Raw genomic sequence first — 24,552 nt, forward strand, 5'->3', positions numbered from 1 at the left:
CTAGCCCTGGATCATAAATATATTTTCCGACATCATATAATTGTTTGCCAATATCTTTTTAATTATTCTATCAAACTCAAATTTTCCCATTTTTCCTAGGTGCTTGGGCTCAAATTTCCTAATCTCTTTGGACGTGCAGAGAAAGTGACCTTCCAGTTTTCCTATGGAACAAAGGAAACTTCATATGGCCTGTCATTCTTCAAACCACAACCTGGAAACTTTGAAAGAAAGTAGGAAACACACAATTTCTGAATTCAGTAATATTTGTACATAATAAAAGAAATATTTTAAAGTGAGATTTTTTTGAAAAATAAAAAAGGGCAAAATGGGGTCCCACACTTTATTTTTCATTGACTCAAGTTCACTTTGTGAAAGTGACATCTCCTGTTTGAAGTTAATGAAGTACTGTTTGTTTATGCCACTGGGCCCATTATCTTAATATCTATGTGTAAAGATGTTTTTCTTGATGCCAGCACTGTGAAGTCAATTTGGAATCTGAAACTGGATTCTTTATGGCTAATGCTTAATTACCAGCTTCACATCTTTATCTTTGCTTCTCATACTTGTGATATGATAATCTGAAAGAGACATCATGGCAGATTAATTTATAGGTAATAAAAAGGTAGTAACATTACAATTGTTTTGTTTTGAAATGTTTGCCTATATAAATATAAATAAATACAATTTAAAGATATAATTTCATTAATAAAATCTCAGAGGGATGACACTTTCTCTGTAATTCATGTAGAACTAATAGAATACAATTCACAGTTTTTCCTACCCGGATACGTTAAGCAGTGAAAATTGACCTTCTGTTAGAGGGATGTTAAATATTGTGTAATTGAATAGTCATGTAACCGCATGAAATCTTAGTGGTTACATAACTATTTGATAATCCCTGAGCACGGAGCCCCTGGTCCCACTCCTGGGGAGTTCCTTGTCACCTTGTAGGGCAGAGGCAGCAGCACGAGGTGACAGGCGGGAACCAGTCTTCCAGGGTGCCATTTTAAAAACCAGATCCCCACGGATAGAGGCTGCTTTGTGGCAACAGTCTCTGTCCGCAGAGGGTCTGAGCAGCCCCTATCTGTGGGGAGCTAGGACCTGGTGGACAGGGGCTGCTCCCATGGACAAGTCTCTCTGGTGAGCCCAGGCCACCATGGACTGAGGCTACTTGGCAGCAGTCTTCCCATTCCCCCGCCCTCCCCCCGATAGAGGCAGCAGGGTGGGGGCAGGTGGTACCTCAGTGTTGGTGCTGGGTGGAACCAGCTTTTAAGCTGGCTTCCCCCCTGCACCGGCTCCTGCCTGTCCTCCCTCGCTGCCGCTGTAAGTGGCTGTAAGGGGGAGGCAGGTGAGTTCACGGAGCCGGCACGCGCGTGTATCCGCTCCAGCCTGTCGTGTTGTGTGTCGTTCCCTTCCACCCCCCCCGCCAGTGCTGCCTCTCTGAGACAGCTGCATGGGGATGGGGACAGGCAGATCTGGTGTTTTTGGAGAGTCAGTTCCTCATGGGCACCAGCTCCCGCTCTTCCCCCTGCCTTGCTGCCTCTGATACAGGCTCATCTGTTAATCGTGTAGTTGACTACACGTTGACATCCCTACCTTCCATTTCAGTGGTTTTCAACCAGGAGTACACAGACTCTGGGTATATAGAGATCTTCTAGGGGTACCAGCTCATCTAGATGTTTGTCTAGTTTTACAGCAAGCTACATAAAAAGCATTAGCAAAGACAGTAGAAACTAAAATTTCCTACAGACCGTGATTTGTTTATATGAAAATTTAAGGACAATATTTATATTCCAAATGATTTATTTTATTATAATATTAGAAGATTTACCAGTTTTGCCTGGGTCCTTAACTCAGTGTTTTGTGTATTAGAAAATAAAATGGAAAATGTACATGCTTCGTTTAGATCATTGTTCTGGGGTAGGTAGGGCAGGGGATAAGGGGGTCAGTATGCAGGCTATCCCTGGGAAAACCCCAGTTCTCTCTCATCTCAGCCGCTTGAGGTCAGGTGAGAGAAATGTGTCTCCATGGCCGCTGCAGTTCCAGTGGGCACTGCTAGGGGAGGGTGCGTGTCCTGGTTCGTCTGCCCCTTGCACTCCCCAGGCAGAGTGAAGAATGCTGCATACTGTGCACTTTCCTCTCACTCCCTGATGAAGGGGAAGTGGTGCTTGTCTACCTAAAGGGCATCTGGGTGTAGAAGGCTCGGGGCGGGGGCAGTCCTGGGCAGGCTTCCGGCCTCCTCGCCCCCTCCTCCCGGCTGCTTTCACCTGCCTAGTGATTCTGTGTCTCTTCGGCATAGTTTTCTAAAAAGCAATCCCGTTCCAGGTACATCCCATTTTCCCGGCACAAACAAAACCTTAATTTGCTTTAAGTTACCATAAGAGAAAGCGCTATACTGAATTTGGTAGTCCTAGCTCTTCCTGTTTAGGAGGAGTTCTTGAATAGATGGACAGGCATACCACACAGACAAACTCTCTCAAATACATAATGGATAGTAAAAATGAGAAAATAAGCTGTTTTTCAGTAACAGTGTGCTATGACATTTTTGTGTCTGATTTTGTAAATAAGTAGTTTTTAAGAGAGATGAAACTTGTGGTTTGCAAGACAAATCAAATTCCTGAAGAGGAGTACAGTAGTCTGGAAAAGTTATGAGCCACTGTACTATTTCACATATCTATAACAATGCAACAGTTTCCTGCAAACAGAAGGACCTCTCAATTGAAAGGACAACTTGTTCTAAATAAATGTTAGTCGCTCTTCACTGTAGCTTTTTTGTTTCTAACAAATAAGGTTCTAAATTGAGCCACAATTCTATACTCAAGGCAGATTTCTTTGATGTAGACAGCTGCCTGCCACAGCCTTAGATAATGTAGGGATGTGAAATTACTGATGAGAGTTAGCTTGAGAGCTAGAGTAACTGACTCAGTTTATCTTTCAGTTTTGATAAGCAAATAAAACAGTTGTTAAGATCTGTTTATAGCACAGATTGACTTGAAATCTGTGCTTTTATGGCTCATTCCAATATGGCTCATTCCATCTGCTTTGCTACTGCTCTGTTATGTTAATGTCCCAAAACGCATCTTCTTTTTAAACTTGTTATAACACTTTTTTCTTCAAATCATCGTGTATTTTTGTTTAGTTTTTCAGTTAACATGTATAAAGTAACTGGGCAGTTTCCTTGGAGCTCCCTTCGTGAGACTGACAGGGGAATATCCACAGAATTTAATGTAAGTACAATTCTATCTCCCTTTTCCTGTATTGCTGCAAGAACAAATGGAATTGAATCCTCATTTAAATATAATTTAGTTCAAGGTGTACTTGTATAGCGCTTTCTTCTAGATTTCTGAAATACATGACAGTGATTGTTTTGCGTTAAAATGAAATATGGCAATTCTGAGACTCTTTAATCCTGTTGAAAGACTGTAGTACACGGAATCAAATCTAATTTCACCTTTAGCAAAAACAAATTCGCTTTATCAGCTTACAAAACTGGTAGTGCTAAATATGTCCTGATTTCAAAGAGGTATCTGTCTGCCACACTGGATTCACAGTTCAGAATGTGTTTTGCATGGGAGGCTATTCAGTAATGAGATGGATTACCTTGGCTTGTAGAATTACGCTATTTTGGCAGGGAGGAATGAGTTGTTTCTTCAGAGCCAGTACAGGAACTTGGAAAGAGAAATGAGGCATTAGAAATGCAAATTTGTGAGGAAAAAGTTATACTTGTACCTTATAAAACTTCCCGATTGTTCAAATGTCTTTATTTGTAGTTTCCCATATGGAAGACCAATCACACATTGAAGTGGGAAGGTGTTTGGAGAGAGCTTGGCTCACTTGCAAGAACAGCGTCCTTTTCTGTTCGAGAAGAAAGTGGACATTCTCTTAAATCTTCTCTCTCTGTAAGGTTTTTTCATACTGTAAATGGTATATGTATGCTTTTGAATACCATAGGAATTGTGAATATTGCCAAAAGAGCGCACTCTTTTTTTGCTTATTACCAAAACATTAGTAATTACAGACCATGTGTTTAGTGTTCAGACACCTACTGCATAGTGTGACTTTTCTCAACAAATCACATAGCAGGTCACTAGACAAAGTACTTAGTCTTAGTGACTGCTAGTCTTTGTTTGGCTGGAGGGAAGCTTAGCTCCCCTCCTCCTTCATCCTTCAGAGCTCCAGGTGGGAGATTCCTATTCCTTCTTCCCATATCTTTTTTTATTTCTGCAAAGCTGCTGAACACAGTACAAGATATGGTTTCTCCCTCGATCCTACAAAGGGCCCTTTACCCCGCCCCACCTAGGAAGACAGAGCTCTTGTGTTACTTGTATACATTTTATCACTGTAGCACTTTGCAATCTTTGATTTTAACTCACAAAATGCAAGTCCATGAGTGAATTTTAGGAGGGTTGCCATATGTTAAAACAGAATTGGGTTCTTCTCTGTAGATGCATAATCTTCTCTTGGCTCTTCAATATATGTAGGTGATTTAGCCTTAGCCTGAGTGTGCTACTTGTCTCCTAACATGTGCCCAGTTTCTAATGGCAAATAATTCATCCCTTGCTTGTATGGCTAGCTCCTTGTACCATTTAAATAACTCTGTCTTTTTAGCATGCCATGGTAATCGATTCTCGGAACTCTTCAATCTTGCCAAGACGAGGTGCTTTGCTGAAAATTAATCAGGTAATGTTGACTCCAGTAATAGGTGTTAGTTTTTCAAGTTGATATTGCTCATTTCTGCATATGCATTTTAAGCAAGAACAAATTGAATACAATCAAATACACTCAAACTAGTTTTGTTTTCACTTTTCCACACCAGTGTGTGTATTTAAATCACTAATTCTCTTTACAAATACGATATAAATATGAAGATAAACAATATTATTGCAAAACGTCTTCAATTACTGACATTGAATACTTTGGTTAAAAATACTTTCAGCTGCCAAGACTGTCAGTGGCAAAATTAACACCCAGAACACATTTTGTATCATTACATCCTAATGTTTTCAGACTATATAGATGTTTAAGTTCATTGCACTAAGTTGTTTTTATAAAACTAACTTTCAAAATGTGGATGAGTTTAGAAAATGGTTTCCACTATCCACTCACCCTTCAAATATCTTAAACAATTAGCTTCTCAGATGTATGCGTTAACAGTTAGATCACATGGTGGATTGAAATGTCATTCTCCCTTCCAGCAGAGTTTGGAAGAACTGCAGTAGCAATTTAGATGAAATAAGAGCAAGTAGCAACTTAGATCAAATGAACAACTTTCTGTTTATTCCTTCTACGCAAAGTTGGTGGCTGTGATTTGGGGACTTAATAAGGAAAGGAGTGGAGGGTATATAGTGGAGGAAATGAGGCATCTTTCAAGATATATATGTGATAAAGTGCAAACTGTGAATAAGATTTGCAATCATCAGCAGTTTAGTATTTGTTAGATGGTCAAAACAAAATATCATGTGTTGTTGCTTGTATTCTGTACATTTGCCCATATTTTAATAAAATGCAACTTGACTTGCATAGTTTTCAGTTAGTAACATTTGAGCTAGTAATATACATCTCATGGAAATGGAGCACTGTCACCCCTTCCCATCAAGCTCTTGACAACAATCGGTGCATAAAGGGGAGTCCGTATTTTACAACTGTGGTAACAAAGTGTGGTTGACCTTTCATTTCTGTAGGACTCAGCTGCACTTTTCCCACAGGTGTTGAATTTGGTTGCCCATCCATGCCAATGTGGAAAGTTCTGTTGCCTACATAGAGAACCCTGCTGGTAGTGACACAGCCTTAGATTAATTATGTTGAGAAGAGGAGGTCTCCAAAATGTCTGTGTTCTTCAGTGTCTTAAAGTTTGTTTTTTCCAGGAGTTAGCTGGCTACTCAGGTGGCGATGTGGCCTTTCTAAAAGAGGACTTCGAGCTTCAACTGAATAAGAAACTTTTATGGGATTCAGTAAGTATTTACACATTTTCAGTTCAATTACTAACGTAACAAATGGGATAGTTTTAATGTTTATCATGATCCATTTTCACCATGCCTTCAAAAAGGCATGACTAATGCTAAATGTATGGATTCCTTAATTTGCCTTAGAATTAATATGTAATATTTTATCATTGGATTAATCTGTCTGTGACATTTCTGTATGTCATAGAAATTTGGAAGGTAAACATTTTGAAGAGAAGGGACAACTCAAATAATTAGGGGTGAGAAACGTTTTCTCTTAAAGGAATTTAGTTTGATGTATCTATTATGTGGAACTTCTGTTGATTGATAATGGTTGGTTGCTGTTACCAGCTTCCTTGATATTTGGATTCCTTCACTCTTATTTCTTCTGCCCTTGATTAAAAATCCTCTGTCAATCTTGTCTTCCTGAATTTTAGTTATACATTGTTTTTATTTGATGTTAATAGTACTATGAATTCAAGATTATGCACCTATTATCATCGTTATTATCTTTGTTTTATTTCTCTTTGACATAAAACTATTGATGGTGAACTGGAAAGCTAACCTCAAAATGGAGCTAACAACATTATATGCTAAAGTGCCCACAAACCAAGCTGTGGAGAGCATTAAATACATGAATACATTTGCATTTATCTGTTTAAAAACCTCTCTTAGGCTCTCTAGTTTTGTTCTCTTGGGTCCATTGCAAATGTCCCAGAATATGATGAATAGATACCAGAAGTTTCATGCAAATATTGTTTTGTTTTTTTCCTTATATCTAGCACCTTGGAATTCATTATTTTGTGGTGTCTTTGGTGGATAAATATCAAGGTGTTCTTCAAGGCTCCTTATTTTTAATAACTTTAGCACAATATTGTGCTCTAATGCTTTTTTCATACTTTAACTTGTATGAGAGAAACAAAGACTTTTAACATGAAATACCAAACACTTTAATATATGAAGGGAATGGTGGCAGAAAAACAGTACCTGCTCATCCTGTGGATAGAGGATAGCTCATTGCATCATTCTCCATTGATCCACTGGTGGTCTTAAGTGGAGCAATATTACTGGTTTGGAAAGAGGTTCCTCCCTGGTTTAAAAAAAAAAAAAAAAATCTGAGGTCAGGCATGTTGGGTGGGAAGGAGATAATATACCATGAAATACAAATGAGGACATCTTCTGTGCTTCAAACGTGTCAGTACAAGAGGGGGTCCTTGATTTGGGGAAGCAAAATGAAGTTCTATTAAATCACATACTGTTTTGATTATGAGAGTGCACCATTTGATTTACTTTAGCAGTGCTAATATATAATCAGTTTGCTTTCTGTATCAATGTGTAACTGAAAGCAAATGAGCCGTGGAAGGAAAATGGTATTATTTGTGTTCAATCTTTAATTTGTGCCTCCTGTTAACTAAGATATTAAAAGGCAATACATAACAAGGGGGAAATAGAGAGCAATCAATAACCAGAGCTTATGAACTGCAGAAAACTGATTAGAGAAGCTTAACTTATCAGGAAAATAACAATGGGGTGGCAGGGCTCAGGACAAGAGAAGATGATGTTTTAAGTATATGAGGAACAGAAGAAACCTAGCAGTGATGTAAACACAATAATAGACTGATATGGTAAAATTACCAAGATAGTAAAATAATAGAGCGAGATGGTAATAGTGCAGAAAAGGCGAAGTGCTTTGTACTTAGAAATAATTAAGGTGATATACTTGTATCATCTGAGAATGAAGTTCTCTCTAGTTCATTAGAAACTGAAGGGGATGTTTAAAAATATTTATCCCTAATAGATTATAATTAGCTGGCCTGGATAATTTGCCAATCTCTGAAGCACCGATGTTAATTTTTAATACATTTTTGGATACCAAAGGCATTTCAGATGACTGGAACAATGTTAATGTTGTGCCAATATTTAAAAATGGGAAATCAGGATAACCCAGGTAGCTTTAGGCCTGTAGTCCTAGGGGAAATAATGGAAACGCTGAAATGGCAGTCAGTTGATAGAGAAGAAAGGAATATAATTAAAAGAAAGGAATATAATTAATGTCAGTCAGCATGGCTTTATGGAAAAAAGGAATTGTCAAGCAAACCTGGTTTCATTCTTTGTTGAGATTACAAATTTAGCTGATGAAAGTAACTGCGTAGATGTAATATGCTTAGGCTTTTGTAAAGTGTTTGACTTGGTATCCCATAACAGTCTGATTTTAAAAATTAGCCTTCTGTAATGATTAAAACACTAACATATACAGTATCAATAGACTCCTTGTTAAATAGATTAAAAAAACTGACTGGCTGACAGATTTCAAACAGTTTCTGTCAGAGGGGAATCATAATAGAATATAGAGAAGCAAGTGTTTCTGCTGCAGGTGTTCCACAGAGAACCATACCTGGCCTGACGGTATTCAATCCTTTTATCAATGATCTGGAAATGTAAATTTGAAGTCACTGCTGATAAAAATTTGTGACTGACACCCAGATTGGCAGACTGGTAAATAATGATGGGAGCCGAGCATTCTGGATTGCTTGGTAAGATGGGCTGATGCAAGCAAAATGCATTTTAATATGGTTAAGCTCGAAGTTACACATCCATAAACTAGAAATGCAATGCATACATGCAGTGTTGTGGCAACAGGAGCAAATGTAATCTTTGCATATATAAACAGGAGCATAGTGACTAGGAATAGGGAGGTGATTTTTACCTGTGTATATGGAATTGGTGAGACCTGATACTACAATACTTTATACAGTGTTAGTGTCCATATTTTTCAAACCATGTTGAAAATTGGAGAGGGTGCAGAAAGGAACCATAAAAATAAGAGGGCTGGAGAAAATAACTTGGATTGAGAGACTTTAAAGAGCTCAGTTTTTATCTCAACAAAAAAGATTGAGGGGAAACTTGATTATAAAGTACAGGCAGTCCCCGAGTTACGCGGATCCGACTTATGTCGGATCCGCAGTTACGAACGGGGCCGTTCCTCTCCCTGGTCTCCAGCAGACCAGGGAGAGGAAGCAAAGCGGCTGCCCACGCGCTCCGCGGCTTGGCTCTGCTTTGCCCCCCCCCCCCCCCGCCCCCCGGTCTGCAGACCAGGGAGACGGGGGGCAAAGCAGAGCAAAGCAGAGCCAAGCCGCGGAGCGCGCACAGCTGTCAGCTGGCCACGTCCTCCGCGGCTTGGCTCTGCTTCCCCCCCCCCCCCCGTCCCCCTGGTCTGCAGACCAGGGGGACGGGGGGCAAAGCAGAGCAAAGCCACGGAGCCCGAGGGCAGCAGGACAGCCACGGCGCGTCTGGGCTGTCCCGCTGCCCCCGTGCTCCGTGGCTTTGCTCCGGACACCTGTGGTACAGCAGCTGGGGCGCTGCCAGTTGGTCCCGTAGCACCGCTCTGGGCGCTACTGGACCAACCGGGCAGCACCCCAGCTGTTCTGCCCCAGGCGTCCTGATTCAGCCACTGCTGGTCGGATTCAGCAGCGGCTGAATCAGGACGCCTGGGGCAGAGCAGCTTGGGAGCTGCTGGGTTGGTCCAGTAGCGCCGAGGAGCGGCGGCGCTACTGGACCAACCCAGCAGCACCCCAGCTGCTCTGCCCCAGGCGTCCCCAAGTCAGCCGCTGCTGAAAATGACCAGTGGCTGACTACAGGAAGCCCCTGCCCCGGGCTTCCTGGAATCAGCCGCTGATCAGTTTCAGCAGCAGCTGACTTGGGGATGCCTGGGGTTCTTAAGTTGAATCTGTATGTAAGTCAGAACTGGCGTCCAGATTCAGCCGCTGTTGAAACTGATCAGTTTCAGCAGCGGCTGAATCTGGACGCCAGTTCCGACTTACATACAGATTCAACTTAAGAACAAACCTACAGTCCCTATCTTGTATGTAACCCGGGGACTGCCTGTATAAGTTAGGAATGTGAAACTGTAACCATGTACACACTTAATTGATGATGAGCCCATGCTCATCAGTTAATGTTCATCATTATATCGGCTCCAGAGGAGTCGTTCTCAACTTCTCTTCCGCCCCCTGCACATGTAACCATTGAAATTTTTCAGCAGTAACATAGTTTCTTAATTAAATGCATTTAAACATCCCTAGTACGGTATAAGTATTTTTATAGGGATGAAATACAGGTACTAACAGGCTCTTTAATCTAGTGGAGAAAAACATAACAAGAACCAGTGTCTAGTAGTAGAAACCAGACAAATTCAAATTAGAAATAAGACACGTTTTTAACATTTGGTGTGAACAACCACTGAGACAAACTACCAAGTGAAATGGTGAATTCTTCTTTTCTTGATGTCTTCAGATCAAAACAGAATGCTTTTCTGGAAGATACGCTTTAGCCATACAGAAGTTGTAGAGATTGAACATGGCTGCTTTGTTGCTGTTTGTTACATTCTGCTCATCCACTGGCTTGCAGGAAGTTAAACTTTTGAGGAGGTTTAACATAAAGTGCATTACAACTGCACACATGGCTCTGGATTGCTGTGTGCTTACTACGTCCGTTAATAATGCTTGGCCAGATTCTTTCACCAGAGCAGTACTTTACAAGCAGTGCCACTGAAGAATATGGTTAAAGTGTTATTCAGTGTAAGTGAACATGTAAGAATTTGGCTTCCTATATTTAGATTTCATATGTGCAATAAAACTATAACTTTTTATAGTCTAAACTACCTATAGATTTTTATAGTCTTTTGGAAGACCCAGCTACACAACAGTATTTTCCTTCTATTTTGTACATAGTGTAGGCGCTATCTGCAGTTTATAATTATGATTTGTTTACCTGTAAACTTACTTGATATATAGGCTGGGAGATTAAATTATAGGGGCCTTATGGCTTGCAGTCTTATTTGATGTTCTCTGGGGATGAAACCTGTCCTCATGTTGAAGTCACAGGTGGCAACTGATGTTGAAGTGATGGTTTAGTTTATTTTGCAGAGAAGCTGAAGAGGCAGCATCTGAGTGGCTGCGAGAGCAGGACTTGGATTTTAGACTTTGCTATTTTTCAATTTGATTTATTTTAAATGTGTATTAACTTTTTTTTGATGATGTAACACTGCATACTTTAGAAAGAGGGCAGCACTGGCCAACAGTTTGTCTGAAAATACATTTGTTAGAGAATAGAAGAGATTTAAATCTTTTATTAAAGCTAATATTAAAAAAATGTGCATGGTACACATCTTAAGGAAAAGGCAGTTCTATTCATCTTACTACATGTAAAACATATCTTGATCTCATGTAGCTCTAGATAACCCAGTAGGAGCTCTGCATGTGTGTTGAATGGCAGAATTTGACCAGCACTGTTGTACAGTATCTGAGTAATACAGAATTTTAAAAGACAGATTTGCTTTTTCCTAAGGTTTTTTCAGCATCTCTCTGGGGTGGAATGTTGGTTCCTCTAGGAGATAAGCCCTCCAGTATTGCTGATAGGCAAGTAATGCATTTAATTCTCATTGTCCTGTTGATTTTGTTTTCTGTAAACTCAGACAACACACTGTGAAAGCGCTCTAGTTGGTGTTTCTTTTGCATTATGAAGGGGAAGGAGATTTATTTATTTTTAGTTAAGGGTACTATAGGAGGCAGGATCCCATTTAATTTGAACACCACATTAATATTTCTAGCATACCTCATTTATCATTTCCATTATAAAGGTTAAAAAACAACAAATAGTCTAGCATCACCTTAAAGACTAACAAAACATGTAGATGGTATGATGAGCTTTCATGGGTAGCTCATGATACCATCTACATGTTTTGTTAGCTTTAAGGTGCTGCTAGACTATTCATTATTTTTAATTTTTTTCCAGTTACAGACTCGGCTACCCCTCTGAAGTAGGGATGTTAAGGACTAGTCGACAGACTATCTGATAAGCAAATGCTTATCAGATAATCGGATAGACTGTCGACTAGTCGATTTCTCCTGTCCATCCCGCTCCCCCTGATGCCTCTACTATATAGAGGCAGCAAAGGGGAGGGAGGGGGTACTTCAAAACGGCAGTGCCGCACAGCTGTGCTGTGAATCAGCTGTGTGGTGCTGTCCCTTTAAAACGCCAAAGCGCCATGGAGCCCAGGGTCAGCTGGGGACTCCCCAGCTAACCTGGTTCCGAATGGCATTTCCCCAGAACCTGGGATCAGCTGATTCCTGGGGGCTCTTGTACATTTCAAAGGAGGAATGCAGAAGTGCCTATAGACTAGTCAATTAACTGCAATTTAACATCCCTACTCTGAAGATTATTAAGGTTGTTATGGACTTGCTGTGGTTGCCACTAAATAGCAAATAGGTGTCACCTCCAGTGTCTAAATTTACCATAATATTTACAAAATTTTCCATTGTAAGTTTAGGGGAAATACTGCAGAGAAGTTATTATACCATTGAGTGGTAAACCCATCGAGTGATATTATATTCTAGCTGTGCTTTAAAATACAAAAGTTTGTTAAAGATCTGTAAAAGTAAATATTTAAACTTTATTTTTAAATAATATTGCTGAAAACTGCATTTCTTACACTGATTGTGACATCAGACCTAGCAAAGAAAATGCAGACCCCCTGTATTTTGGTTTTGGTAAGTAAAGATTAATTTTCCCTCCTCCCCAAATACTTAAATTAAAAGGTAAACACATTTTAAAATTGTCTAAATATTTCCTCAATGAATTGGGTTGATTACATCTCTTCTGTATTTTTAAAAGCACCTTTTTCCTGCAATTCTGAATATAAATGTCAAAGAATTGATAAGTATATATTTTAAAATGTAACTAGAAGACTTTAAATAAGGATGATGTATCTGACTAAAAATTACTTTGTTCGTTAGGTTTTATCTTGGTGGACCAACAAGTGTGCGTGGATTCAGTATGTACAGCATTGGACCTCAAAGCGAAGGTCTGAGACTCTTGCATCCCAGTCTGATATCAATACAATGTTAATCATGTTAATGTTAGGTTTATATCTTTGTTATACATATTGCAGATTTTAAATAAGTGGAAACTGCTTTATCTGCCTCTGGCATTTTCTCTTAGAATGGGTGGGTATAATGGATGAGAAGTTTTAGGTATCTTTGATCTCCTAGTGTTAGTTCACAGTAGAACAAAGCCAGTCTCCAGCAGTATTTCTAGAGTGCCTAATACTTCTCTAAACTGATTAATGTAGTCTTGTTTAGGTTTTTGTACCGTTACTCCATTCACATTCTTCTCTAAGCTTTCTCATTTCTAAAGGAATATCTAAAACTTCCCTATATCCTTCAAAGGGTATTAAGATATTGGGTATGTGGCTAGTACTAAAACTAGTTGAGGATGAGGCAGAATTAATACTGCTTAAATAGCCCTGCTCCTTTTTAAGGCACCATTGCAAGAGACAAGGCTAGCAAAATATCTTTGACTTTCAAGAGCCTCATCCTAATTTACTGACTCTTATTCACAGGAGTGACCTAAATTTCAGTCTCCAGTGAGTCACCTTGATTTTTCACTCTTTTCCAAAATTAAAAAAAAAAGTGGTTATAGTAGTGATCATACTGAATCTGTATTTGGAACAGCATATGGTCATGTAGTTTATATATAAACCATGGGGTTTTGTATAGGAGATAAGCAGAGTAAGCTGAGAGAGGGATTTGGGAGCCAGGAGCTTCCTCCATTCTAATCCTTGCTGTTCTACTGACTTAATGTTACAGCAAATTAGTCACTTAACCATATAATTTTCCTTGCTTTAAAATGGGGATACCTGTTTGAGAGGTGTACAGTAGGTGCTATGCCAAATACCTAAAAGGTCTCCACTCCAAATGGCTTGTCTGAAGGCAGAGATAAAAAGGGAAGAGCACTTAGGAGAATAAGAGTGTTAGGAAAGTATTAATTTATCCTCATGTGAGGTGGTGATGTGGAGAGTTCGGAACCTGTGGTAAGTGGGTTGTTGGTATATAAAGCAATTTAGGAAGATTTTTCCTGGACCATATGTAGAAAAGTTTTCCTTCTGGAATATTCATTAAATGTCATTTTGATAATCTTTTCCCCCATGTAGGTGATTACTTGGGAGGAGAAGCCTATTGGGCTGGAGGCCTGCATATGTACACACCTCTCCCTTTCCGGCCAGGTCGTGGGGGATTTGGAGACCTCTTTAGAACACACTTTTTCCTCAATGCTGGAAACCTCTGCAATCTTAACTATGGTAAGAAGAAGGTGCTTCTAAACCATGACAACCTGATCCTCCAAGTCCACAGAACTTAACAGCTTTGAGTAAACAACTCTATTCTGCTATTAGTTTGCACCATATAATTTAGTGGGCCAATAAAGGGCAACTGTTGGTAGTCTACATATTTGACAGAATGATAACTTCACTAGACCTGTATCTGCAGTACAGGCAGTCCCCAGGTTACGTACAAGATAGGGACTGTAGGTTTGTTCTTAAGTTGAATTTGTATGTAAGTCGGAACTGGTACATATTGTAGGGGAAACTCTAGCCAAACATTTCTCCAGAGCTCAGTTTTATTCTCCCACACCCCACTTCCCTCAGTCATTTATTCTCAAGCTGAAGTGTCTGCTGAGAAAATCCGCTCCGCGTCTCCCTGGTCTGCTGGGGGAGGGAGGCGCTAGCTTTGCGTCTCCCTGGTCTGCTGGGGGGAAGCAGCTAGTGCGGGGTTGCCTCACCCCGTTTGTAAGTAGGGGTCCAATGTAAGTCGGATCCATGTAACCCGGGGACTGCCTGTATTTGATTTTAAAACTTGTTAGGCCAGGGATTTTTCAAGTTGCAGAAGGGATGGGTGGAAGTCTGTGCTATTTCCACATACTTATTTGTGCTTACTTAGGGTTGGTCAGCACTATGCTTTTAGGTTGATGTAAGGCAACTTACATTGACCTAATTATGTCAGTGACTACACTACAGCCTTCCTGCTCCTGATATTCTTGCAGGACTACACTGTCATAATAACTCCATCATAACTCCACGTCCAAAAGAGGTATATGGGTCAGGATGGTATAGTTACGGCAGGGTTTCCCACCCTATGGGTTGGGACCAAAATATGGGTCACCATTATATTTCAAAAGGGTCACCAAGTGTCTCCCCAGGTGGCTCTGCCTCTTCTTCTCCCCCTGTTTTTGAATTGCCTTGGGTCACCAAGTCTTCCTGAATTGTCAAAATGAGTCCCCATCTAGAAAAGGTTGGGAACTGCTGAGTTAGGGTGACACTGCATCTGGGTAGACATTGCTTTATTTACATTGCTGTTGGCTCTCTTGTCGGTTTTGTAGTTGGAGTCATGAAATTGACAAGACTGCCTGGTTACGGGGGTGGGATGCAGAGAAGCTGGGGCAGCTGGATCCACTCCCAAAAGGCGAGAAGCCTCAGGTGGTTTCCCATCTCCCCTTCCCCGGAACAAGGAACAGAGCAGCCTATGGAGCATCCAGGGAGCTTTCAGCTGAGCTGAGTGACCAGACTCCCAGCTCCCCACACTGCACCTCATAGGTTGATGGAAGCACTTCTGGTGAGGTTGTGCACCACTGACCCAAGAGGATAGAGTGGACAAGCATCAGCACAGTAATTACTGCAGTGGCTGTAAGTCCACCTAATATAGGTGGACTTAATTTTCTAGGGTCCATCTACACTACAGAGGAAGATTTAAGCTGCTACTGTCAATCTTCCAGGGTTCAAATGAAATAAGACTGCTAATTCAAACTGAGAGGGGCACTCCATTCAATGCTGGTAACTCTGCTTTCATGAAGAGTAAGGGAAGTCAAAGGAAGCGTGCTCCTCCTTCAACTTCCTGCTGTGTACACAGCACCAAAAGTGGAGTTAAGCTACTTTGACTTCAGCTATTCAGTTAACATAGCTGAAGTTGCATAGCTTAACTTGACTTTGTCCCGTAGCATAGACATACCCCTAGTGTAGATATAACCTTAATGCCCACTGTCCTAGACAGACTGCTCTGAAGGGGGTTTGGAGGTAAACGTAAAAATCAAAAAAACTATTCTGTGCTCAACTGGATTAAAAAGTATACCATAACCTCTTTTGAGGGTTCGCTAACTAGTTTGATTCTTTTCTCCATTACTCCTTAAGCTTACTTTTCAAGTCTCTTCAGCAGTTTTGCTGGAAATAGTGGGTGAGCAGTTACTGTAGTGACATTTGTCACCCATGCAGTTTGAAAGAGGTGAGTTAACTCATGCAGTCAGTAAAGGTGCTCTGTATATGCAATTGAACAGCCTAGGAATCTTATTTAAAATTAGTAAAACTTACTGAAGATATTAAATGCGCTCTCTAATGCTGGGTACCATAGCTGTGGAAATTCAGAAGTGGCTCTTGAACACCACATAGGCAGTACAGAGTAGTGATTCCTTATTGTGAGATGCTGAGGATCCCTGGGAGTTGTAGGTACTTTGTTTATACCAGGCTTAGTCTCTTTGTAGTGGATGTTCTATAGCGCTAGGTGTACTAGGCCTGGAAATGTAGTCAGCCCTTGAACTTCTTGATGGTGTTGTTTGATTTCCATTCTCCAAATGTTTCATTTCACTTAGGTGAAGGTCCCAAAGCTCATCTCCGGAAGCTGGCTGAGTTCATCCGATGGTCTTATGGTGCTGGAATAGTGCTCAGACTTGGAAACATTGCTAGATTGGAACTTAACTACTGTTTCCCTATGGGAGTACAGAGTGGTGACAGGTTTGTATTTTTATAGTGTATTTTAGAATATTGACTAATTTGTGTACCTGGAATCTTATTTGTCTGCTTCAGTGAGAATATTAGTCTTTTGTTTGTTCTTTATCTATTTATTTATTTGTAGATTTCTCAGCACCGAAGCACATTTTTTTTCCAGCCAACTTTTTTCCACATCGGTTTCAGAAGCCCTTCTCAATTTAGAACTATTAATATTTCCGGTTTCAGAACTCACTGAACTTTGAGTTTAGTTATTGAAACTATATGAATAAAAACATAGCTGATTGTATTTTTTGTTTACAATAAGGACACAGACTCCAATAGCTGATAGCGTTTTCCTTATCCATTCAAACTTTTTTAAAGATTACCAAACATGGAATTTCATACCTGAAAAGTGATTTTTTTTTTTTTGAAAGTTAGGCATTGATAATGGGAGGGGAGGGTTATGTTTGCATTTTGCAGCCAGGTATGACATTATCTAGCATGCAAATGATATAATACACAATGGGAAAGATTCAGTGGGAATACAGATAGGTTTTTGCTCTCCTCAAGTTTTATTTTCTGAGGAATTGACATATAATGCCACATTGTTGCCCCTTTTGGGCTAAGGGTGATGTGAAAGAGTGGGGAATTTGCCCTATAATCTTCCATTACTGATAGGCCAAAAAGGGTGGAACATTTTTAGGATAGGTTTTTTGTTTCATTTTTAAAGTAACCGTTGTCAGCTCAACGTTCTCAAAATATATTTGGATTGTAACTTTTCAAGGATTTAAAAGTGAAAATCTTGAGTAGGAGGGAACTGTCGAAAGAGGGAAAATAATATCTTATGTATCATACTAATACTGTGCAATGTATTGCCTTTATCTTTCAGGATATGTGATGGTGTCCAGTTTGGAGCTGGAATAAGATTCCTGTAATATTACAGAAACACTTCATGCTGCTGTCAAAAAAGAGAGCACTTGATTAAACTATGGCGCTCTTGTGATTCCAGCTTTTTTCTTGAAGTATAAATATGCCTTTTGAGTGATTAATCTCTCAGACTTCACAGGAAACTACATTAAAATTATGTTGGAAAGATGCAGTGTACCTCTGATTTTTATCAAAGACAGACGGACTTTTTCATGGAATTTTAAAGCTATTTTAACTTTTACTGATGCTGATCCTTACAATAAAACAAATAAATGCATTGGAAACTAATGCTGGGATAATTCCACAGCATTATAATTGTCATTGGACTGCTTGTCTCATAAAACCCTAACCTTTCAATTGCAAGCAGATGTTTAGGATGGCCCTACTATGCGCACACATACGATTTAAATATTAATACATTGGGATTTTTTTGTACTTGCATTATGCCAGGTTGGATGAATAGGGACGATGCCTACTGTAGAATGAGCTGTACTGAAAATTGAACCCTAAAAAACTTTGACTGCCCTTTTAAAAAAATTGAACCCAACTGTCTTGAATGAATAAATAGTAAAATTTCAAGAACATCTACTATTTTGTTCAGAAACCGCTAATCCTTCAGACTATCAGTGAAGCAGGCAGTTAAAATAACGTGTCCTATTGAAATCTCAACAAGTCTTGCAGTGCCTGATTTAAAAGGTACATTTTGTTCTTCAATGCTTTCTGCAACAGTTGCAAAACAGAGCTGTCGACTTCTATATTTGAGATGATAGTTATCCTATTCCTTGGCTGTATATCAGAGACCACTGTTGACCTTGTTTTCTGTAATATCCATTTTACTTTAAAATTGTACCCTGCTAGAATGGCTAACCGTATTTTTCATTTGAAAGCATTCTTATAAGATGCAACTCTAAATCACTTGCTCTATTTTAATGACTGCTTTCAAAATACTTCAGTAGATGCCAGCTGGTTAAATTATCATAAAATGTACCCGCAAAGGCATAAAATCTGCTTGCCTTGTATCAAAATCTATTCCTTTTGTGAGTCGTCATTAGTCATTGTAGAAATTAACAATAAGTAATAAAATGACTCTTCCTTGAGAAGTAGAGACTTTCATGTCGATTAATGCAGCTCAACTCTTTCTTTGTTCAATTGGTTTTCCTGCTGTCAAGTCACTTTAAGCCATTGTCCAGAACTGATCCTCAACCAGGTGCTGCAATGCCCAGGAGTCAAATCTTTGTCCAAGTAAGCTTAATGGCAAAACTCCCATTGACTTTAATCAAGCCATATGTTTTGGTGTTTGGTGAAAGTTGCTGCTCCACTAGTGATAACCCACTTAAAATTATATTGATTTGCATGATTGTGTTAAGTTCTAGCTGTCTGTTTTAAAACATTGCATCAGCAAGACTACAAACTTGAAACGAACTGCATAGATTGTGAGTAACAGTATAGTTTTAAAGAATCTTCTGATTGAAGATTAGCAGCATATTGAAAAGCAAATGCAATTTACTTCTTGAAATTAAAATTGACCACATGATAAATTCATATTTAACAAAGCAATTATGGTGGACAACTTTTTATTGCTAAGTTTTATTACATTAAGGCAGTGTTTCCTAATTTTATTTGGTCACAATACCCTTTTAAACTCAAAATAATTTTGTGGAACCCCTAATTACAGTCTTATAGATGGAGCTGAAAAAGTAGTAGTGACATCGTCCCCATTCTCTGGTTAAGCTGGCATTACACAGGGACACTTATTGTGACAAACACAAATGAAAATTGTTTTCAATAAAATTAAGAAATGCTTAAATATTATTTATTAATCATAAAAATGTTATTGTAATGGAATTTTCTCGCAGAACCCTTATTTTTACTTTGCAGAACCTCAGGGTTCTGCAGAACACCATTTGGGAAACACTGCATTAAGGGATTCAATAAATGAGTGTTTCCTTGGAGTGTTTATGCATTTTTACATAAGACCTTTTTAGTGTGAGTGGGAATATTTGCATAATAAAAGTTAACATAAGTATTCTTCCATGGGAGTTAAGTATAATTTGTCCAAGTTCTTCAAGCTTCTAAATTAGATGAATTTCTTCTGTCTTTATCACTCTCTCGAGATATGAAAAGCTCTTATATGCACATGAGGCTTGTTGCCAGATGGAAAAACAAGCCAATTAAAATCTTTTTACTTTCCAGGGCTAGTGAATACCAAGGTTATAACTGTAATTTTAAAGGAAAGGCAAGTGCCTGAATTGAGACCCAAATACCTATACAAATTGCTTCAGTTTTCACATTAAGAAAGTACAGCTAATCCCAATCTTGATTTCCAGAAATTTCTGATCTGATATTGAACTATTGATGGATAATGAAATAGTAATTTGGGAATTTATTCCCTTTGTAAGCTTTGATGTGATGCATGTGGAAGTATTTCCCTGGAGCAGTCATATAAATCAAACACTTTTACTTCCATGGATCATACTAATCTAGTATGGTTTTATCTGACACATCTTCAGTTGAAACTTACTGCTGAAACCTCTGTGGGTATGTCTATATTGCAGTGTAAGTTGAGAGTTAATGGGACTTAGGCTTCTTTAGCAGAGGGTCAGATGACTGTGTTGTCTCCACTAATTGTCAACCTAAGGTTAAGAATTTTCTAACCTGAACCTGTGGGCTACGTCTACACTGTCACCCTTTTCTGGAAATGCTTAAAACGGAACAGTTTTTCTCTATAAGTATTTCCGGAAAAGCGCATCTACATTGGCAGGATGCTTTTCCAGAAAAACACTTTTTCCGGAAAAGCATCCGTGCAAGCGTAGACGCGCTTTTCTGCAAAAAAGCCCCGATCGTCATTTTTGCGATTGGGACTTTTTTGCGGAAAAGACTACTGTGCTGTCTACACTGGCCCTTTTCTGGAACAGTTTTTTTGGAAAAGGGCTTTTGTCCGAACGGGAGCAGCATAGTTTTTCCGGAAAAACAATGACTATTTTACATTAGATCATCATTGCTTTTCCAGAAAAGCAAGCGGACAGTGTAGACAGCTCGCAGCTTATTCCGGAAAAGTGGCTGCTTTTCCAGAATAAGTGGCCCAGTGTAGACACAGCCGTGGTGTTTACGCTGTTGCACACATCAGTCAATCCAACATTATTCCAGACTCCCTACTGCCCTGCCAAAATGTGGCCACTCTAGGTCTTTGACTGTGGTGCAGGGTTGGAAAACTTGACTGTTCATCCTGCCTGCTACTGGAAAGTTAAACAACCAGGTTGATACATTCTGCTGAGCAGTCGGGCCTGTGCACTCCCAGCAGCTGACATGAGCAATGTGCAGGAGATGCCTTTGGAAGAACTATACTTGCTTGCATTTCTAATTCTGTATCAGAAATGGTCTGAGCTTCTGAGAAACTGGTGGACATTTTGGGTATGTTTTCTGATCCACTGGAGAGTACCTGATTGTTAGAGGACACAGATGTAGTAAAGTCCAATTAGCTGATGCTGCTCATGACACTTGGTACAACTGCTGATGCCTCTTGACACATACTGGAGCAGAGTGGTGGGACCACATCATCACGCAGGCCTGAGGTGACCAGATTGAGATCCAGAGCCTTTGCATAAAGAGAGCCACATTTCTGGAACTTTGAGCAGTTTGCCCCAATCCTCCAGCATAAAGACATGCATGATGTGGGACTGCATGTTCCAGAAGTGGATTGCAATAATCATCGGCCCAAGATTGCTATAGGTCTGTTGCTAAAGAATCTGTCATTGGAAAGTAAAGTGGTGGCAAAAGTTTGAGGCAATTGTGCATCTGGTTTCTCCTAATGTGGCTTGGATAAAAGATATGTCCTGAGGTAATTTCTGGCTTTGACAATGTAGTTTTCAAATTTTGCCAGGGCCATTGATGTGATTTTTGACCTCTAAAAGCACGTGAATATTTAAACACACAATTCTGCAGGCCTACATGTATTGCAGACGATGATCTTTGAATGTCAAGGTGGTAATACAAGAAAATGTCATGTTTTGCTGATTAGGAGTCTGCATTCAAGGACAGCGTGGGACCTTACCACCAAATGGTGCTGTTACTATCCCGGTTATTCTGGGGGACTTGCTTTCTGCCTTGGCTTATAAAACTATACCCTGAGAAGGTGTACAATAGTGGTTGAATGTGCATTTGGTGGATTGAAATCCCCCTGGAGGTGGGTTAGGGCTGCTTGCAAATATGCAGAACTCTACTGCAGGCCTAACACCACCCTTTCCCAGTACATTTCTGGAGAAAACAAACCCCACTCTGGGATAAATGACTCTCGCCTAAAGATTGTGTTTAACTAAAATGTACTAGATTTATAAATATAATACAGTTCCTCCTGTCCCTTCCCTAGTTCATTGTTTTTGGTGGCTTGTTAGACCACAGAGTGGTCACAGAGCAGCATATGTACAACAGCTGCAAGGTAAGGTTTTTTTTGAACTCCCACTGTTGGGGTTTGGGGGTGAGTTAAGGCACTAGCATGCTGCCCATCATTAATGGACTCCCCCTGGTAACCAAGGCTTCTGGTAATTTGCATTTGGTTCATTGAACTGAAGTCTCCCATTCCCATCTTACTAAACACTGAAGCAGATAAATTGCAGGCTGTGGGGCCGCTTCTGCCTGTTACTTGTCTTCTGCAGGTGCCATACTTGGCTGATCTGGGAGGGGGGAGTATGGAAAAGCTCTTCCTAGTACAGAACTTGGCACTAGAGCTGCTGCTCCTGTGGGACCAATTTCAGTAGCAGTCATTTTGCTGGCCTCTTGGTACATGCTGCTTGCTCCCATCAGTCCCCATGCTGGCTTCTGGGACAAACAGATCACCATCCCTATTGACCAAGTCATTGGCACTGCTGTTGGCTCCCTGCTAGGCATAGTACCCAGCAATTGGTCAAACACCTCATAAAATAGACACAGTAGCAATGAGTTGTCCATGGTGTAGTTCTAGATCCCTGATTTTGTGGTACTTTAGTCTTTAGCTCCCTAATTCTTTAATCTGGTGACTGGCCCAGTAACTAGTTGCTGATGTGCATGGCCATTTTTGATGCTCTTACTAAAATCTGTTTTGCTGACCTCACACCTGAGATTTTCCAAACTCTAGGGCTACGTCTAGATTGGCATGATTTTCCGCAAATGCTTTTAATGGAAAAGTTTTCCATTAAAAGCATTTGCAAAAAAGAGCGTCTAGATTGGCATGGACACTTTTCTGCACAAGCACTTTTTGCGGAAAAGCGTCCGTGCCAATCTAGATGCGCTATTCCGCAAACAAGCCCCGATCACCATTTTCGCGATCGGGGCTTTTTTGCGCAAAACAAATCTGAGCTGTCTACACTGGCCCTTTTGCGCAAAAGGACTTTTGCCCGAACGGGAGCAGCATAATATTTCCGCAAGAAGCACTGATTTCAGACAGTAGGAAGTCAGTGTTCTTGTGGAAATTCAAGCGGCCAGTGTAGACAGCTGGCAAGTTTTTCAGCAAAAGCAGCTGCGGAAAAACTTGCCAGTCTAGATGCAACCTAGGGCTATGTCTACACTGGCAGGTTCTTGTGTAAGAATTCTTGTGCAAGAACACATCCACATTGCCAGGTGCAACAGTGTCTATGGCAGCGTGGACACTCTTGTGCAAGAAAGCTCTGATGGCCATTTTAGCCACAGGTCTTTCTGGCGCAAGAAACCCCTGCTGCGCGTTCACACTGTCCTCTTGCGCAAGAGATCTTACACTTGTTAGAAAAGAGTGTAGCTCTTGGGCAAAAAACACTCTTACCATACTTTACTGTAAATCTTCTTGCGCAAGAGTGGGCGGGCACTGTGGGGACACTGCGGAAGAATGGCTGTTCTTGCACAAGAACCCGCCAGTGTAGACATAGTTGCAGGAGCACAGTCAGGCTATGAGGCATAAAACTTTCTGGTCAGTCTGCTCTGGAAAGAAAAGATTCTCTGAAATTGTGTTTGCTGCTGGGTAGGTCAGAAAACAATGGAAGGGTTAATGCTGACTCACTGAACAGTAAGGAAGCAGTGTTGGAGCATGTAAACTGCTGCTTTGTGTGTCACTTCAGCTGGGGGCAGTGTGAGAGACTTTTCCCTTGTAATCATGCACAGATGTTTAGCACAGGAATAGAAAAATAACACAGCTAGTTAGTCAACTTTAGATTGGGCCAGACACTTATTTTTGGTGAAAATCCTTTGGGGCTGTTAGTTGTATGTGACTGGATTCATTTTGCATATATTATCTGAAACACTGCCTCCACACCACGGCAGGGGCAGCAGTATCGGTGGTCAGTGATAATGCTGGAAGATGGGTATTGCCTCATGAGCCACCAACCCTGCTTTCTATAGCAGTGAGACCTGGCTTGAAGCTCTTCCTTCCAAGCAAAAACCCACCCCGCTGCTTTTACAATTGTGCTATGATTCTGCCAGATGCCACAATCTATGGCTAAAGAATAAACTGTAAGGGAGGGTATATTTTGTAGAAATTTCACAGCTTGGGAAGCATGTTTACTGACACTATTGGGACACTGGCTTCTTGTCAGCATCTCCCATTGGTTACCTTAGGCAACCCCTCACTGAGCAGGCTGTCGGGCTGGATCACATTCTAATACACCCACCTGTGCCCTTGCCATCAGACAGGGGCCTAACTCAGAATCGCAATGTTGTTCCTGTGATTTTTCTAGACCCCTAAAAGTTAGGAGTAGTGATTCTAAGCACCGTGCCACCTAAGTCCCTTTGTGACTCTAGCCTAATGTGCCTGACAAAGGAGATCAGTATTGTTATCCAACCAAACACAATGGCCAGCAGTCACTTCATATCTGTCAGTCCCCCCCCAGTGACATATAGGACAACATGCAGGACTAACTGCGCTACAAGTGCTGTCTTCACAAAAGTCACCACTGTGTGGGTATTCAAAAGCATCAGGGGGTAGCCGAGTTAGTCTAACAGTAAAATCTTAAACAACAAATAGTTTAGTAGCACCTTAAAGACTAACAAAACATGTAGATGGAATCATGAGCTTTCATGGGCAAAACCCTCTTCTTCAGATGATGGGAGTAACAGCCTCTTGTAACTATTTGTACACCCTGTCTCTCTTTT

The 24,552-nt window shown here is 40.4% G+C and overlaps 1 protein-coding gene and 1 long non-coding RNA gene across 2 annotated transcripts in view; one reads left to right on the top strand and one right to left on the bottom strand.

Moving 5' to 3' along the window:
• The window catches only part of SAMM50 (SAMM50 sorting and assembly machinery component), a 34,373-nt gene extending 16,745 nt beyond the window's left edge, over positions 1–17,628 (top strand). Inside the window, exons 6-15 of the mRNA XM_075899608.2 lie at positions 100–230; positions 3,140–3,227; positions 3,771–3,899; positions 4,609–4,680; positions 5,865–5,951; positions 11,289–11,359; positions 12,737–12,804; positions 13,933–14,079; positions 16,416–16,557; positions 17,423–17,628. Of these exons, the coding sequence (XP_075755723.1) occupies positions 100–230; positions 3,140–3,227; positions 3,771–3,899; positions 4,609–4,680; positions 5,865–5,951; positions 11,289–11,359; positions 12,737–12,804; positions 13,933–14,079; positions 16,416–16,557; positions 17,423–17,468 (981 nt within the window). The 3' untranslated portion in view covers positions 17,469–17,628. The remainder of the gene's footprint in view (positions 1–99; positions 231–3,139; positions 3,228–3,770; positions 3,900–4,608; positions 4,681–5,864; positions 5,952–11,288; positions 11,360–12,736; positions 12,805–13,932; positions 14,080–16,415; positions 16,558–17,422) is intronic.
• LOC112546528 (uncharacterized) overlaps positions 6,737–24,552 on the bottom strand; it is a 29,490-nt gene continuing 11,674 nt past the window's right edge. Inside the window, exon 3 of the long non-coding RNA XR_003090232.3 lies at positions 6,737–7,032. This is a non-coding gene — a long non-coding RNA (uncharacterized LOC112546528). The remainder of the gene's footprint in view (positions 7,033–24,552) is intronic.

Source organism: Pelodiscus sinensis, chromosome 1 (genome assembly GCF_052426305.1).
Source record: "Pelodiscus sinensis isolate ZL-2025 chromosome 1, ASM5242630v1, whole genome shotgun sequence".
NCBI lineage: Eukaryota > Metazoa > Chordata > Testudines > Trionychidae > Pelodiscus > Pelodiscus sinensis.